At 40.1% G+C, this 17526-nt stretch overlaps 1 protein-coding gene across 2 annotated transcripts; it reads left to right on the forward strand.

The window, feature by feature from the left end:
- Nucleotides 1-931: 931 nt before the first annotated feature.
- Nucleotides 932-14453, forward strand: LOC135261005 (myosin-7-like). 2 transcript variants are annotated; one of them, XM_064346824.1, is made up of 38 exons: nt 932-1035; nt 1241-1449; nt 1918-2061; nt 2148-2304; nt 2388-2415; nt 2757-2862; nt 3337-3429; nt 3523-3586; nt 3684-3782; nt 3874-3977; nt 4069-4207; nt 5214-5332; nt 5483-5632; nt 5744-5914; nt 6135-6451; nt 6613-6673; nt 6802-7007; nt 7092-7215; nt 7304-7440; nt 7520-7775; nt 7931-8173; nt 8259-8435; nt 8682-8827; nt 8905-8995; nt 9339-9728; nt 9896-10022; nt 10108-10226; nt 10323-10519; nt 10778-10961; nt 11049-11214; nt 11319-11443; nt 11572-11880; nt 11995-12198; nt 12293-12589; nt 12825-12929; nt 13034-13129; nt 13250-13384; nt 14328-14453. In XM_064346824.1, exons 2-38 carry the CDS (start codon nt 1249-1251, stop codon nt 14346-14348), a joined length of 5808 nt encoding a protein of 1935 aa, XP_064202894.1. In that variant the 5' UTR covers nt 932-1035; nt 1241-1248; the 3' UTR covers nt 14349-14453. The 2 variants fall into 2 exon arrangements, with proteins under 2 accessions (XP_064202894.1, XP_064202895.1); XM_064346825.1 differs by having other exon boundaries at nt 6135-6444; nt 6609-6673.
- The last annotated feature ends 3073 nt before the right edge of the window (nt 14454-17526 follow it).

Raw genomic sequence — 17526 nt, forward strand, 5'->3', positions numbered from 1 at the left:
GAAATTTTATTGTATGACAATGTATTACACACAGTGTACAGTATATTACTCATTCTGTACATTATATTATGCTTCCTGTATTCAAATACAATTTTGAAGGACAAATGATTATTTTTTAAGTTAGATTGCTTTATCTTTAAAGATTGTTTAAAGATTGCTTTATCTTTAAACATATTCATTTTAAAAAAATCAGTGAAGTTGAATTGGCTGCACTATCAATGGTTATCTACTCTATCAAACAGTTGAAAATAAATTACATTTTTCTCATTACCTTTGAAAATGCTGCATTTCCACAGTCACTGCCTGTCTGAAGTGTCAACTTCTCCATACACCATTCCAAAAAACGTATTCTGGTGTTCTGGCTCTGGTTATTCTTAAATGCTATATTGTACACATTTTGTTCTTTATAAAATAGCAAGTATAAATACAAACTCATTCACACATAATATGTTCCACTTCGAGGGAAGACAAATGTATTGAATGGAAAATCAATTTCTGAGGCAAAGGACAAATACAAGAATAACAACTGCACCAAGACAGAAAACCAGTGTGCATTATTGAAATGACTAGGAAGACAAAGGTGTCCATTTCCTTTGATGGACCATCTGCCATTCCCAAATAAAGACAGTGGCATTTCTGATTCCTGAAATGCCATCTCCACATTGGGGAGAGTTACTGTCTTTATAAACAGATCCAATACAGGCAGTCAGCTTAGTGCACTAAGGTAAGTGTAACGAGGTACAAGTGCCATTATACAGTTTAAGAAGCAAAGAATTATCTGAGGCACAATCTCAGCTGCAGCATTGAGGCTAACATATGGCAACATTAATACAGCTGAAATGATAATACATTTAGGCATTGATTTTTATTCTGCAAAATACATTACAGTTTATGTGGACAGTCTTGTGAACTGACAGTAGGTTTAAAAATAAGATTCATTTTTCATGTCAATGTTTTTGTGTGCTCTTTGTTTTTATAGATTCAAGAAGGTCAAGAGATCAAGCCTGTCCTCTCCACTGGGAAAATCCAAATCTGGTAGGAGTTGAAAATAATGTTAAAGAAAATGTCAAGTAAAAAATGTGTTACAGCCTGAGATTTATTGTAATGGTTTCAACATTCTCCAGTTTCACTGCAACAGCAGTGATTTCGGGGCATATTACAAAGTCTTACTGACATAGGATGCTTGGTTATGTATAATACACTGCACAATCATCTCAATACAGATATATGTGTTTGACAGATTGAAAGATGGGTGATGCACAGATGGCGGAGTTTGGGGTTGCTGCCTCGTACCTCCGCAAGTCAGACAAAGAACGTCTGGAGGCGCAGACTCGCATCTTCGACATGAAGAAGGAGTGCTTTGTGCCCGACCCCGTGGAGGAGTTTATCAAGGCTACCATCTCCAGCCGTGACGGAGACAAAGTCACCGCCACTACTTCGGATGGGAAGGTAGGTGGGGCTGGGACATGTGACCACTTAATGTCTTGAGGTTCACAAAGGTTGAGTTACGAATACATGTTAACAATACAGTACCAGTTTGTATGTTGTGTAACTCCATGTCTGAGCATGTCCAGATTTACTTACTGCCTGAAAGCTCTCTGTAGTGACAGAAAATTTTGCTGTTTAGCATAAAATATTGTACAACATTAAACCTTATTTTTTATCTGCTTTGGAAAGCACTTTGTGCTCTATGCTTGAAAGGTGCTATATAAACAAAAAATAGTATTATTATAAAACATGCACGCAAGCCCCAAGTGACAAGGTACCTAGCAGGCATAAACAGTACAACATCCAGTGTTCAACAACTTCAGAAGAGTATATTTCTCTCCGATAGAGTGCACATGATACCTGTTGAACTTGTGAGTTGGATTCTCAGGAAATGTGGATAATGTATAATGTAGATAATTTGTTTCTCAGACCGTAACAGTGAAGGAGGTGGACGTCCATCCTCAGAACCCACCAAAGTTTGATAAAATTGAAGACATGGCCATGTTCACCTTCCTGCATGAGCCCGCTGTTCTGTTTAACCTCAAAGAGCGTTATGCAGCCTGGATGATCTATGTGAGTACAGACCTGCCACACTCCCATTCATTTACACAGAAGTAGGGTAAGAAAATGTCCTGTTGACGTATGCTTCTTTCTTTCAGACCTACTCAGGGCTGTTCTGTGTAACTATCAACCCTTACAAGTGGCTGCCAGTGTATGATCCTAGTGTAGTTGCAGCTTACAGAGGAAAGAAGAGGACAGAAGCTCCTCCTCATATTTTCTCCATCTCTGACAATGCCTATCAGTACATGTTATCAGGTATGGTCTAATCATTTCTCTGTTATGGGGGCAATAGCCTAATTAAAAACCTGTTCCTAATTCTGCAAACAATCTCTTCACAGACAGAGAAAACCAATCCATCCTGATCACGTAAGATTCCTATCCTGTTACTTGTTATGGATCTGGGTCGCTTGTCCAGTCTTGTCTGAATGCAGTTCTTTGCTTCTTGAACTAGATATTAGCATGTTTAAATAGCATGTTAAATGCAAGTACATATTTGTAATTGGGAGTGAGCAGCCTAAGATCCTGGCTGTGACACAATAGCAAGTTCTTGTTTTCAGCTTAAGTGAGTGAGATGATTATGTACTTTATATACATACATATACTATGTGTGTGTGTGTGTGTGTGTGTGTGTGTGTGTGCGTGTGCGTATGTGCAGAAAGATGCAACCTATTTAAGTCTTGTGGGTATCATTTGTATGTAATCATTAGAGGTGAATCTGGTGCTGGGAAGACTGTGAACACCAAAAGAGTCATCCAGTACTTTGCCAGCATTGCTGCTGGAGGAGGGAAGAAAGATACAACTTCTGAGAAAAAGGTCAGTGTGCCCTGGTACAAAAATTAATTAATAAATAAGTTAGAAAATTAGTATTGAATTTTTAAAATCACATTATGCATGCTATAGTACACAGTAAAATTATCATATTGATATTAATTTCTTGTGTATGTGTAAATAAGAAATTATTTGGAAATTGGATCTTACAAATATATCATTACAAAGAGCAGCATTATTGGTAACTTGTGGCTAAAATACATTTTCTAGGAAAGCCCATAAACATATGCGTCTATCAACCAAATATTGTTATCCACATATGTCAACCTACACACCACTCAGTCTGTTAAATCCTATCAGCTGCAGAATGGATGCATATGTGGACAGAAGCATTGTGAACAACTCGCAGATTGCACTCCACAGTTTCTATAATTAAAGAAATAACCACAACACTGATTGTAGGTGTACTTACAATTAAAATATTTGTTTATAATAAATGTTTGCACAACTCATTCTCAGGGCACTCTGGAGGATCAAATCATCCAGGCCAACCCAGCTTTGGAAGCCTTTGGTAATGCCAAGACCATCAGAAATGACAACTCCTCAAGATTTGTGAGTCTCTGCTGCCACAACAGACTAAACTTGAGCAAAAAACTACCATAATAAGATGCAACAGCATTGATATATTTTTTAATTGATTATCAGGGCAAGTTCATTCGAATCCACTTCGCGGCCAGTGGGAAATTAGCTTCTGCTGATATTGAGACATGTAAGTAAATGCACAAATATATATTCACTTTATCTTTTAAAAAGTCTGTATAAGATTCTAAAACATGCAAAATTTTAATTGCGACTGTTTTGTGCAGACCTTCTGGAGAAGTCTCGTGTGACTTTCCAGCTCAAGGCTGAGAGAGACTATCACATCTTCTACCAGATCTTGTCCCAAAAGAAACCAGAGCTGCTGGGTGAGCACTGGTGCCTGCATTGCACTAAATATATACTACAATTGTATTTGCAAGGAAGAAATGAATGTCAACTATATTTATTTTTTATTAGAAATGATGCTCATCACCAACAACCCCTATGACTACGCCTTCATCTCCCAAGGAGAGACGACCGTAGCTTCCATTGATGATGCTGAAGAGCTTGTGGCCACAGACGTGAGTGAATTATCATGGTTAATATTAGATGATAATGATGTAACCCACTGCAACAGAGTTGCCTTTTGTCTCTCTCTTCTCTCTCCTGTAGGATGCCTTTGATGTGCTGGGCTTCACCCAGGAGGAGAAGAATGGCATTTACAAGCTGACTGGGGCCATCATGCACTATGGCAACATGAGGTTCAAGCAGAAGCAGCGTGAGGAGCAGGCAGAAGCTGATGGCACTGAGGGTGAGTCTTATGCCTGGCCCTCCTGATCTATACTGAAAGCACAGTATACAATTGGGAAGGCAGGTATGCCATCCACCAAGTTGCGGCTTGGTGGGGCATGCCTCATACCTATACAGCACCTATAGTTTGGTATTTTTCACGGTTTCAAACAGAAATAACCACAATAACCCCAGACCTTCAGCCCTTAGAACATTAACTTCTGTACCTTCTGTCCTCATGTAAACACACAGAATTCAGAAACAACTTCACATATCTTCACAATGATGCCGCAAACTTGGGTTATTTTGCCCCAAACTTTTCCTGCCAATTTCATCATCACAAATGCTCTAGTCCCACAATCTATAATTTTTTTCCTTGGACAATTAGTTAAATCTTCTGTCAATAAGAACATCTGATCAAAGTAGTCTGATCAAAGTAGCCAATTGCAAGATCCTCGGATACACAGGTAAAATGGACAAACAGTTCTTGCCCTGAAGTGGTACTCTTCCTTCTTTCAAATAAAGAGCAAACGATGACATTACAGAATGTCTTTTATTGCAAAAGCAAGCCCCTTTTTTTGAATCCTTTTGGGGGGGGGAAAAACAGCCACACTTCAGACAGTTTTGCTTTTGGCATTTTGACTGAGTTTAATTGAAGCTAGCTAGGTGCTAATAGTACCTGCTGTCACTTACTTTCTGGCCAAGTAAAATAATATAATTTATTTCAAAATGTAAAATGATAATATTGGGTAGTATTGCTTAGTAATAGAGCTTGTTTATTTGGGTGAGCTAAGATAGGCAATTTTGTTTGTTGTAACTCAGCCTTTTGGTATCAGAGCTTTTAATGGCAGACCTAGATTTAGCAAGTTTTAAGACTTATAGACAGCACTTTGTAGCCTTGAATAACTTGGCATATTTGTATGTTGGCAACACTTTTGTTGAGATAATATATACAATATGCCTGTATCATTGAATGTAGAAGTGGTCGGACTCACTGTTTTGACAGGAGTTTTCCTTTACTCTCTTAGATGCTGATAAGGTTGCTTATCTAATGGGCCTGAACTCTGCTGACCTCATCAAGGGTCTCTGTCATCCAAGGGTCAAAGTAGGAAACGAGTGGGTAACCAAGGGACAAAATGTCCAGCAGGTGAGACAAGTGGGCAGTAATTTAGATTTGATGGTGTATGTTGTATTTTACTTGTATCCTCACAATTCCACAGAATCCCACAACAGGGCTGACATTTTAAGCCTTATCTTCAGACTTATCTTAAAATGGTATCCATCTTTATTTTCACAGGTATCCTACTCCGTTGGTGCTCTGTCAAAGTCAGTGTATGAGAAAATGTTCCTCTGGATGGTGGTGAGAATCAACCAATCACTGGACACCAAGCAGCCTCGCCAGTATTTCATAGGTGTCCTGGACATTGCTGGTTTTGAGATCTTTGATGTGAGTTTCTAGGATTTGTTAACAGCTATATTTTCTAATGATATTTTTGTACTAAACCTGAAAAGATGTTCATATGAGGGTATTAATCCAAAATATATTTCTCTATTGCAGTTCAACACCTTTGAGCAGATGTGCATCAACTTCACCAATGAGAAGCTGCAACAGTTTTTCAACCACCACATGTTCGTGCTGGAGCAGGAGGAGTACAAGAAGGAGGGAATTGAGTGGGAGTTCATTGACTTTGGGATGGATTTACAGGCTTGCATTGACCTGATTGAGAAGGTGGGTCAGAGATATTAAACACATTCACACCTAGGGTAGTCAGAGGCATCTCATGAGCAAGTCGTTACATAGATAATAGCTGATTATCTGCCAAATAAATTTTTTGGGGGGGAAATGACACATCCTTAGAAGTAAATTGTAAAGGCAAAATTGCAATAGAAATACCAATAGTCTGCAAACTATAGTGCTTTTATGATAACATAGTTTCCCTCCACATCAGCCTATGGGCATCATGTCCATCCTTGAAGAGGAGTGCATGTTCCCTAAGGCCAGTGACGCAACATTCAAAGCTAAGCTCTATGACAACCATCTGGGAAAATCCAACAACTTCCAGAAGCCCAGGATTGTCAAGGGGAAACCAGAGGCCCATTTTGCCCTGGTTCATTATGCTGGTACTGTGGACTACAACATCTGCAACTGGCTGGTCAAGAACAAAGACCCCCTGAATGAGACCGTTGTGGGGCTATTCCAGAAGTCTACTCTCAAGATACTAGGAAACCTATTTGCAAACTATGCTAGTGCTGATGCAGGTAACAACTTTCCTGCCAGATTAACTGCTTCCTGTTTTAAGTTAGACATACTTTTCAATTATTTACTTAAATTTTCATTTTGATTATTTTAATTAAATGTAACAAGTTAGACATCGCCTGTTTCATACAAGTTTGTTTTGTATTATTTATTTTATATTCACCAGATACCAAAGGCAAGGGAACAAAGAAAAAAGGGTCTTCCTTCCAGACTGTATCTGCTCTCCATAGGGTGGGTATGAAGGGGCTTCCCTACACTTCTATATCTTTTAATGAAAATATGTTATAGCCTAGGGTGTGAGTATTCAGTCCATATGCATGCAAAACATATGGCTGATAATTTTATTTATTTTTCTACAGGAGAATCTGAATAAGCTAATGACCAATTTGAGATCCACTCACCCTCACTTTGTCCGCTGCATCATCCCCAATGAGACCAAGACTCCTGGGGCCATGGAGAACCCTCTGGTCATGCACCAGCTGCGCTGTAATGGTGTGCTGGAAGGCATCAGGATCTGCAGAAAGGGCTTTCCCAACAGGATCCTGTATGCTGACTTCAAACAGAGGTAAATCTTATATTGTATTTATTATATTATATATCTTCTAAACAGATACCCAGCCTGATCATTTAACAATCTGTCCTTATGTAGATACCGTATCCTGAACCCTGCTGCTATTCCAGAGGGACAGTTTATAGACAACAAGAAGGGATCAGAGAAACTGCTGGGATCTTTAGATGTTGATCACCAGCAATATAGATTTGGACACACCAAAGTAAGAATTCATACGTCTCATGATTCTGGTCAGTTTTACATGCAGTTTTTTGAAGGCAAAAACGATGTCATTTTTAAATCTGTATCAGGTGTTCTTCAAAGCTGGTCTACTGGGTCAGCTGGAGGAGATGAGAGATGACCGTTTAGCTCTCATTTTAACTGGGATCCAGGCAAGGTCTCGTGGTATTCTTGCAAGAATTGAGTTCCAGAAGATTGTTGAGCGCAGGTACTGACTCTTATGACTGAACTTGCAGAAAACTTTTATACATCAATGCCACAAATTAACTCTCATTTTGTATTAACAGGGACTCTTTGCTTGTGATCCAATGGAATGTGCGTGCCTTCATGGGTGTGAAAAACTGGCCCTGGATGAAACTCTACTTTAAGATCAAGCCTCTGCTAAAGAGTGCAGAATCTGAGAAGGAGATGGCCAACATGAAAGAGGAGTTCCTGAAGCTGAAAGAAGCCTACGCCAAGTCTGAAGCACGGAGAAAGGAGCTTGAGGAGAAGATGGTCTCTCTTCTCCAAGAGAAGAATGACCTGCAGCTTCAAGTTCAGACTGTGAGTTCACAGTTACATGTCTGTTGACAAAATGTATGTCGTCACAGGGTCAATGATAATTTTTCTTTCATTGCTTTATCTTTGCAAATATACATGACGATGATTTGCAGTGTGCTAGTCATAACATTTTTACTGCAAAATGTGTGCTATAACAGGAGCAGGATAACCTCTCAGATGCTGAGGAGAGATGTGAAGGATTGATAAAGAACAAGATTCAGCAGGAGGCCAAACTCAAAGAGCTGACAGAGAGACTGGATGATGAGGAGGAGATGAACTCAGAACTTACTGCCAAGAAGAGGAAGCTGGAAGATGAGTGTTCTGAACTCAAGAAAGACATTGATGATCTGGAGCTCACTCTGGCTAAAGTGGAGAAGGAGAAGCATGCCACTGAGAACAAGGTCAGGGTTCACCTGACTTCTAGTCTTTAACACTCACAAACACTGACTTTGTATGGTAGTTTACTGACTCTCTTTGTGTTTACAGGTGAAAAACCTGACTGAGGAAATGGCGGCTCTGGATGAAATAATTGCCAAGCTGACCAAGGAGAAGAAGGCTCTACAGGAGGCTCACCAGCAAACCCTGGATGACCTGCAGAGTGAGGAAGACAAAGTCAACACTCTGACAAAGGCCAAAGCCAAGTTGGAGCAACAAGTGGATGATGTAAGTAACAGGGATACAATTATTTCTTAGAAGAAAAGACAATAACTTATGAACAAAGTTCATGTCCTTACTTTTCTAGTACAGTCAACATGTATGACAGTGAAACCTACAGAATGGAAATACATTTACAATCATTTGGATATATAACTGTAACACAGGTGTGTAAAAACTAAAATGCTGAAACATGTCTCAACACAGTCCTTGTAAATAGTTGCAGAAAAATCTCATGATTTATCCAATTTCCAGCTTGAAGGATCCCTGGAACAGGAGAAGAAGATCCGAATGGATCTTGAGAGAGCCAAGAGGAAGCTGGAAGGAGACCTGAAGCTGACTCAGGAGAATGTAATGGACCTGGAGAATGACAAACAGCAGCTGGAGGAGAAGCTGAAGAAGTAAGACCATTCTTTTTAGAAATAAACCCATTCTTTATTGTCGTACTGATTAATCAAACATACATTCCCTTCCACAGGAAGGACTTTGAAATGAGTCAGCTAACCAGCAAAATTGAAGATGAACAAACAATGGGTGCTCAGCTACAAAAGAAGCTGAAGGAGCTGCAGGTATTAAACCTTCAATAAACTTCACAGTCACAGTTTGAGTAGTTATATGTCTGTATGAGAATTTCCAGACACTGTGCTCCATTTTGTGTGCAGTTAAAAAAGAAAATGATTTTGCATGTGTAGAATTCCTAAAACATACAACTGTTGCCTTGCTAAAAGCTCAAAACTGGAAGTTATGTCACTGATGTAAATCTACTAAATTGTTCAACCTACTACCAGACATGAAATACAATATAAACACACTAATTCTTCCAGTTTGTATTGAGTTTGTAATGATCTATGCTTTATTATGTCTTGCTGCATGTGATTTTAATATGAACGCATTGGTTTGCTCTTTTACTAGGCCCGAATTGAGGAGCTGGAGGAGGAGCTGGAGGCTGAGAGAGCTGCCCGTGCCAAGGTGGAGAAACAGAGGGCAGACTTGTCTAGAGAGCTGGAGGAGATCAGTGAGAGACTGGAGGAGGCAGGTGGGGCCACTGCTGCCCAGATTGAGATGAACAAGAAGAGGGAGGCTGAGTTCCAAAAATTGCGCAGAGACCTTGAAGAGGCCACACTGCAGCATGAGTCCACAGCAGCTACACTGAGGAAGAAGCAAGCTGATAGTGTGGCTGACCTTGGAGAGCAGATCGACAACCTGCAGAGAGTGAAGCAGAAGCTGGAGAAGGAGAAGAGTGAGCTCAGACTAGAGCTGGACGATGTGGTCTCCAATATGGAGCAGATCATTAAGGCAAAGGTAAATGGCAGATAGAATTTTCAGCAAAGAGTGCAAGCAAATGTGTTCTGGGAGACAATATACACACAGCATTGTCCAGATTATATTTTATAGTCATCAATACAACTCACTTTTGTAAATGAAAAAGGTTTTGTAGCCTGACAGTCAAATTTAAATCTGTATTCCAGACTAATTTAGAAAAAATGTGCCGAACTCTGGAGGACCAGATGAATGAATACCGTGCAAAGGCAGAAGAGGGCCAGCGCACGATCAATGACTTCACTATGCAGAGAGCAAAGCTCCAGACTGAAAATGGTACATATGTTCACTTTGAATACATTTCCAGAAAACTTGCATAAATAAACAAGAGGATGATACTGAATTCTCTGTGACATTCTAGGTGAGCTTTCAAGACTCCTGGAGGAGAAGGAGTCTCTAGTTTCTCAGCTGACCAGAAGCAAGCAGTCCTACACCCAACAGATTGAGGACCTCAAACGACAGCTAGAGGAAGAAGTCAAGGTAATGCATTGACAGTGTCACTTTGTAATTAATTGAAAGTACCAAGGCTGTTTATCCATAATCATTTCTGTCGTGTGCTCCATCACTCTCTCTCAGGCAAAAAATGCACTGGCCCATGCGGTGCAGTCTGCTCGCCATGACTCTGACCTGCTGAGGGAGCAGTATGAGGAAGAGCAGGAAGCAAAGGGTGAGCTGCAGCGCAGTCTCTCCAAAGCCAATGCTGAGGTGGCTCAGTGGAGAACTAAATATGAGACTGATGCCATCCAGAGGACTGAAGAACTGGAGGAGGCAAAGTAAGGAATTAGAAAATAAAAATATCACCTTCTTGACCTTGTTATGTTTTCATTTGAAAATATTGTATATTGGAAATTGCAACTATTAAAATGTTCTATAAGCCATTCCTTTGATATAAAGCATAAACCTTTAGTTTGTGTCATTCTCTAAGATGAATCATGAAGCTACTATTGCCAAAGAATTATATGTCAGTCAAGTGTTACCCGTATCACACCAACTATATCAACCATGTTGAATTAACCACCTCTTCATTCCAGGAAGAAACTGGCTCAGAGACTGCAGGAAGCAGAAGAGGCTGTGGAAGCTGTAAATGCTAAGTGTTCCTCCCTAGAGAAGACCAAACACAGGCTGCAAAATGAGATTGAAGATCTCATGGTGGATGTGGAGAGATCCAATGCAGCTGCTGCAGCTCTGGATAAAAAGCAAAGAAACTTTGACAAGGTAATGAGAATGACATTTACTTACAATTATGTCTTTAGATTTCTGAAGAGCTTGAGGTAAATAACTTCACTTTTACAATCAACTCAGGTCCTGGCAGAGTGGAAGCAGAAATATGAGGAGTCACAGAGTGAGTTAGAAAGTTCCCAGAAGGAGGCCAGATCTCTGAGCACTGAGCTCTTCAAGCTGAAGAACTCCTATGAGGAGTCCTTGGATCATCTGGAAACAACAAAGAGAGAGAACAAGAATCTGCAAGGTTAGCCCTCTACTTTTAAGTCACGTAAAGTGAACATCTAAGTCATACATGAATTGGAATTGACTGGTACTGTTGCTAAAAGTCTGAACATCTTATTACCTCAGAGGAAATCTCTGATCTCACTGAGCAACTTGGTGAGGGGGGCAAGAGCATCCATGAGCTGGAGAAGATCCGTAAGCAGCTGGAACAGGAGAAGGCAGAGATTCAGTCTGCTTTAGAGGAAGCTGAAGTGAGTATGGACAGCACTGAATTAATTATATACTATTATTCTATGGAGTGGTCCAGGGTCAAGGCTGAATGTGCTGTGTGTAGATTGTAGTGTAAAGGCAGTTTATTGATAATTTTGGTTTCCTATAGGCTACTCTAGAGCATGAAGAAGGCAAAATCCTGAGAGCCCAGCTGGAGTTTAACCAGGTGAAAGCTGATATTGAGCGCAAGCTCGCTGAAAAGGATGAAGAGATGGAGCAGGCCAAGAGGAACCAGCAAAGAATGGTGGATACTCTGCAAAGCTCCTTGGAAGCAGAGACCCGCAGTAGAAATGAGGCCCTCAGGCTGAAGAAGAAGATGGAGGGAGATCTCAATGAGATGGAGATCCAACTCAGCCAGGCCAACAGACAGGCCGCTGAGGCTCAGAAGCAGCTCAAAGGCCTCCATGCACACATGAAGGTAAATCAGATCTTTCTGCATTTCAATGCAATTAATTCATTTTCACACAAACAGTAGAAGGAATTGAAACCCACACACTAAAATAATAATATTCTTCCTTCCCATCTCATTTAGGATGCTCAGTTGCAGCTGGATGAAGCCCTTCGTGCCAATGATGATCTGAAAGAAAACATTGCCATTGTGGAGAGACGCAACAATCTCCTGCAGGCAGAGCTGGAGGAGCTGAGGGCCATGCTGGAGCAGACAGAAAGAGGCCGGAAACTGGCTGAACAAGAGCTGCTGGATGTCAGTGAGAGAGTGCAGCTGCTGCACTCACAGGTAAGGTAGCAAAGTACCACCTCTCCTTGGGGTGCTTTCATTAACTGTGAAAGTGTGTTCAGCTCCAGTATCTGCAACCTCTTTATTGCTATAGAACACCAGCCTGCTCAACCAGAAGAAGAAGCTGGAAGGTGACACAGCCCAGCTTCAGACAGAGGTGGAGGAGGCTGTACAGGAGTGCAGAAATGCAGAAGAAAAAGCAAAGAAGGCCATTACTGATGCTGCCATGATGGCAGAAGAGCTCAAGAAGGAGCAGGACACCAGTGCTCACCTGGAGCGCATGAAGAAGAACATGGAGCAGACTATCAAGGACCTGCAGCACCGTCTGGACGAAGCTGAGCAAATCGCCATGAAAGGTGGCAAGAAGCAAGTGCAGAAACTGGAAGCCAGGGTGGGTGTCTAATGTAACACTGTGCCAAAATGTGAATGTGAGATTCCTTAATGTCATTCATTTTATTTTTTTAATATGTCATGTCAGTTTTTTTAACAAATATATTAATAATAATAACTTTCTCCACAAACAATGCTTTGCAGAAATATTACAGCATTTATAAATAATACAAATATTGATTAAGTGGATTTTAATAGTTTTCTCTTGTTCTCTTTATTGAAATTTGTTTCAATAGGTCAGGGAACTAGAAACTGAGGTGGAATTAGAGCAGAGAAAGAGCAGTGATGCTGTAAAGGGAATTCGTAAATATGAGAGACGCATCAAGGAGCTCACCTACCAGGTGATTTCATTTTCCTTTATGTGGCATTATATGGTTCAATATCTCATACGAGCACACATACATTTACTGTGCGGTCATAAATGTGTGGCTTTGTGTACATACAGACTGAAGAGGACCGTAAGAATTTGGCCCGTCTGCAGGATCTGGTGGATAAGCTGCAGTTGAAGGTCAAGTCCTACAAGAGAACTTCAGAGGAGGCTGTAAGTATCAATCTATATTCTTAACATGGAGGTAACTGTGGCCTATATTACCAGCTATATCACAAAACTTTGTTTCTTATGTCAGGCTTTAATGATTTGCTGTGTGTTTGTGTGACACAGGAGGAACAGGCCAACTCTAATCTGACCAAGTTCCGCAAGCTGCAACATGAGCTGGACGAGGCAGAGGAGAGGGCCGACATTGCAGAGTCCCAGGTCAACAAGCTGCGGGCCAAGACCCGTGATGTGGGCTCAAAGGTCAGTGAAAGTCTTTTGAAGGTCATCAAAATATCTGCAGAATGAGCATCTGTGCATTCAAGTCGAACAGGCACAGGCACAACAGGCACAGGCACAACAAAGGGGAAAACAAAGAAAAACAAAGAAAAACACTACTGCTTACTGGGAAGAACGGCAAGTTTTTGTGTGCTAAGTGTGCTAAGCTTTCAGCCAGTCAAGTTCAGTCAACTTTAATTTCAGCCTAGATTAATTTACTATCTTACATATGTCACTGATAATTATCCAGTTAAGGAAACAGATAGATTAATGTCCAGATACAATTCAATTCTATGCATATGCATATGCATATGCTGGTAACATGCACTAGTTGTGAAAGCACATACAGTACAGCGTAATGGTGCAATATCAGTGTGTAATATTTTTATATTTATAATGTTAAAGTATTAACCACAAGTCTAGGGTACAGTAAGTGTTTTCCTCTTATAAGGCTTACAGTTTGTCGTAGTATAGTAGGTGTTTTATGCCAAAATAATTACATTTGCGTGCTCTGGCCGCAATAGATTCTTCACCTTGCACTTCTGTCCACTTACTCATTCAGCTCTCGACCAGTCATATGATAGCTAGCTCAACACTTTGCACCCCTTAACTTGTCATCCCCTAATTTCTATTTCTCAAAATTACACACATGTAGGTAATGTTTTTTTTTTTTTTTACATTGGGTAAGAATACAAAAAATTAGGAACCATAAATTTTGGAAGTTTATTTTAGTGCTAGTGTGATAGGAGCAGCTTTGTCAGCTTGACTATTTCTTCACTAATTCAGTTTTCACTGTTGCGCTTCCTTAGCAGTCATTGAAAAGTGTCACATGATGAAGGTGTTCCTCAGTTCAAGTGGAGAGCATACAATCTCACTCAGCAAATATGTACCATTGTTTCCTTTCCCTTTTTTGTCTTTCTCATCACAGAAAGGGCATGATGAAGAGTAAAGCTCTCAGATGGACCTTTCTAAAAAAATCTGCTGTGTGCTGTGCTTTATTTTCCCCCGTTTTACTTCCTGTAATTATGTAGAATAAAATGAATATTCATTTGAATACTTTCCACTCCTGTTTCCTTGGTATGGTGATATATTTTCAATATGATCACAGTTCTACATCAGTTTCCTTGTACTGCCGGCCAACTTGTAATTTATTATTGAATTGTTTTGCCCAAATCCCAAGCAAGCACCTTTATGTGTGCAACACTTTGCTGACTCCCAATAATACATCACACTTGAGTGAACCTATTGTGTTTACCCTATCCAGGAACCAGCTTTATCAGCTGGATGTAAAAAAAAAGTCAGTGTTGAATCTTAAATTTGTAGGTCTGACTTTCTTATCAAATTTCATATCAGTTGCTTAGCTCTAATTTTTTTTAATGCAGCAGCTATATTCTATATTTCTGCTCTTCAATTATCCATTTTCTTCAATCATGTGCCCACTGTAGCCTCTTCTTCCAGTTCTTAGCTGAAAGCAGTGGAATTGGAAATGTCTTCTGCTACCATTGTTGTAAACAGCTGTACACTCAGATTGCTTAGCCTCATCGATGGTGGCAAAGTGGAATCAATGACAATTGATGGAAATTCAGAAAATATATAACTTTTAATGATGTAATTCCATCTTATACAGGGATTTTTGTCTTTTTTTGAAGATTTGACAGACATTTTCAGTGCCTCTGACCTGGAACACTTTCACATTTAACATTTTACTGAACAAGTTAAAAATCTAATTTTATGGGTTAGTGCGCTTGGCTAATGCTAGCTACATCATACTAGCCACATACGGGTCGGTGATCAATAAGAGCAAGTTTTATTTGTTTTTTTGAGAAATGTCAAGCTCACATACACACACTGCTGTCCACATTCTAGAGAGCTCCATTTGCTGTCCTTTATAAATGTGCTTGTAATGCTAGCTTGCTAAGGTTAGGTGTGGATATAGCTAGCTGTACACGAGTGAAATCCTCAATACGGGCTAGCTACAACATATTTAGTTATTTAATATGACGCAGAAACATTAACTTTTACTCAACCATTCATTGCATACATTATTGAAAAACATTTGAGAAATAATTTATTTTGAACTGAAGGCCACAACTCATGGAACATAACCATTTTCTTATTAAATGTGGATTTTAAGAAAATGTAAAAAAATAAAATAAAATAAAATTGCTGTGCTTCGAAAGATTGATTTGAACGGTGGGAAACTGAGGTAGGCCTAGTCTTAGAGTGCCAACTTTTCCGACCTCAAGGTCAGTGAGCTCACATCATCTAATAAACACAACAGCATTCTAGCTCAGATACATGTTTTACCTGAGTAAGGGTATTGGAACTTTTAAAAATGCAGGCTACAGCTAAAACTACTGAAACTATTGCACTGAATACAAACTTCCAATAGCCTACAACTAACCTTACCACTAGCAATAATCGAAAAACATTGGGAAAAGCATTACAAAACACAGAACACATAAGCACAAGAATTTTCCATAATATTGGAAAACAATAACAAAACAAATTCTACAAAATGGGGGATTCTGGGGGAAGGGGATTGAAGTGCTTACTGTCCTCTTGACATTTTAATGCATATAAATCTTACCATTTGCGTACACCCATCCATCTGCTGTCATCAAATACAGATAGATGTCCATGGAAATAGGTCAAGGTCTGCTGTCTGCCTAAAAGTTCTTGCTTCACATTACAACCATTTTGCTCAGGTAAGCAGTGATTTTCATCTGTAGTCCCTGGGCTACATGCTTTGGCTATGGGAGGAAATCCACGTGAACATGGGGAGAACAGGAAAACTCTACACTGAGAGGATCTAGGCTGGCTGGGACTTAAACCCAGAACCTCGTTACTGTGCGGTGACAGTGCTAACCACTGTGCTACCTTGTGCAGATCTCATGTTGCTGTGCAAACTGAACTCCTCCCAGTCACCAGTGAACTACGATGGTGCCAGTCGGAGAGAACAATGACTCATGAACTCACCATGAAGGCGAAGACAGGGACCAAACTGTAAGTTTGAGCACTCTAACAATTGTCCTGCATGACAAGAAAGGAGGGGAACTGAGTTATAGTAAGCCAGTCAGCTACCCTTAAGACACAGCATGAATAATTTGGACAGGTAATTATTCAGGCAATTAATAAGTTTGGACTCCAACTGACAAACAGTTTCAGGGCCATGCTTCCATTGGAGAGATGAAGGCAACTTAAAAATGAAAGCAGCATATAATTAGAAAATGCCCACGCTTTCTCAATTAACCTTTTTTGGTGCAAGATTACAAATACATGATTAGATTGTTCTTAACTGAACATTCTAACATGGATGAAACTGCCACTACTGGTAATTAAATCAATGGAGTTCTAGAACACAGACTTTTGAATTTTGAAAAAGAATTCCACACTCTTCAAAGAGCACAACATTAAGTCAGAGATAAACTCCCATTGTAAACAGGGAACGTATGGTTTTATAATCTATTTCTGCAAAGTGTAGCATACCTTTCCTGGCTGTCACCTGTTGTCACAGATCTTCTAGAAACCCTGTGATGTGGTCTAAAATGGCATGCGGCTCACAATCTGTCCTAAATAATTAGTGATTGACACTTAGCTGGAATTTCACAGGGCTATTTTTGTCCTGAAGGACAAAGAAAACTAAGACCCAATCCATGAGAAGCAGAAGCGGTGAAGACTGCTGCTGTTGGTTATTGAGGGAAGACCTAGCTTTGGTCAACAATAGGTGAGAATGAGATCATAAGCCGCGTTTCCACCGCAGGAACTATACCCCGGAACTAGGAACCTTTTGAGGAACTCAGTGCGTTTCCACCGCAGGAACTAGGGTCTAAATTTAGTTCTGGGGGCTTTGTTTTACCCCCCAAAACGTTCCTGCTCGCGGGGTAGTACTTTCCGAAAGTACAGGAACCTTTTGGGTGGAGCTTGCAGCGCTGAACATTTCTGATTGGTCGAGTACTCGTAGCATTTTGTGTTGTATTTATTTTCCGCCATTACCCGCCATGTTTGAAAATATGCAGCGGCAAACCAATTTATTTTCATAATAACTTTAAATCAAACTTGTATATTATGCGGCGCAGTAGCCTACTTTTGGTTATAGCCTGTCAACGTCTTGGAATTATAACGTG

Source organism: Anguilla rostrata, chromosome 8, assembly GCF_018555375.3.
Source record: "Anguilla rostrata isolate EN2019 chromosome 8, ASM1855537v3, whole genome shotgun sequence".
Classification (NCBI taxonomy): domain Eukaryota; kingdom Metazoa; phylum Chordata; class Actinopteri; order Anguilliformes; family Anguillidae; genus Anguilla; species Anguilla rostrata.

Excerpts from the sequence above, each read along its gene's own strand:
- LOC135261005 (XM_064346824.1), top strand. The coding sequence starts at position 1,249 with ATGGGTGATGCACAGATGGCGGAGTTTGGGGTTGCTGCCTCGTACCTC. Across the intron at positions 2,062-2,147 it reads ATGCAGCCTGGATGATCTAT|ACCTACTCAGGGCTGTTCTG; the intron begins GTGAGTACAGAC and ends TCTTTCTTTCAG. Across the intron at positions 5,633-5,743 it reads CTGGTTTTGAGATCTTTGAT|TTCAACACCTTTGAGCAGAT; the intron begins GTGAGTTTCTAG and ends TCTCTATTGCAG.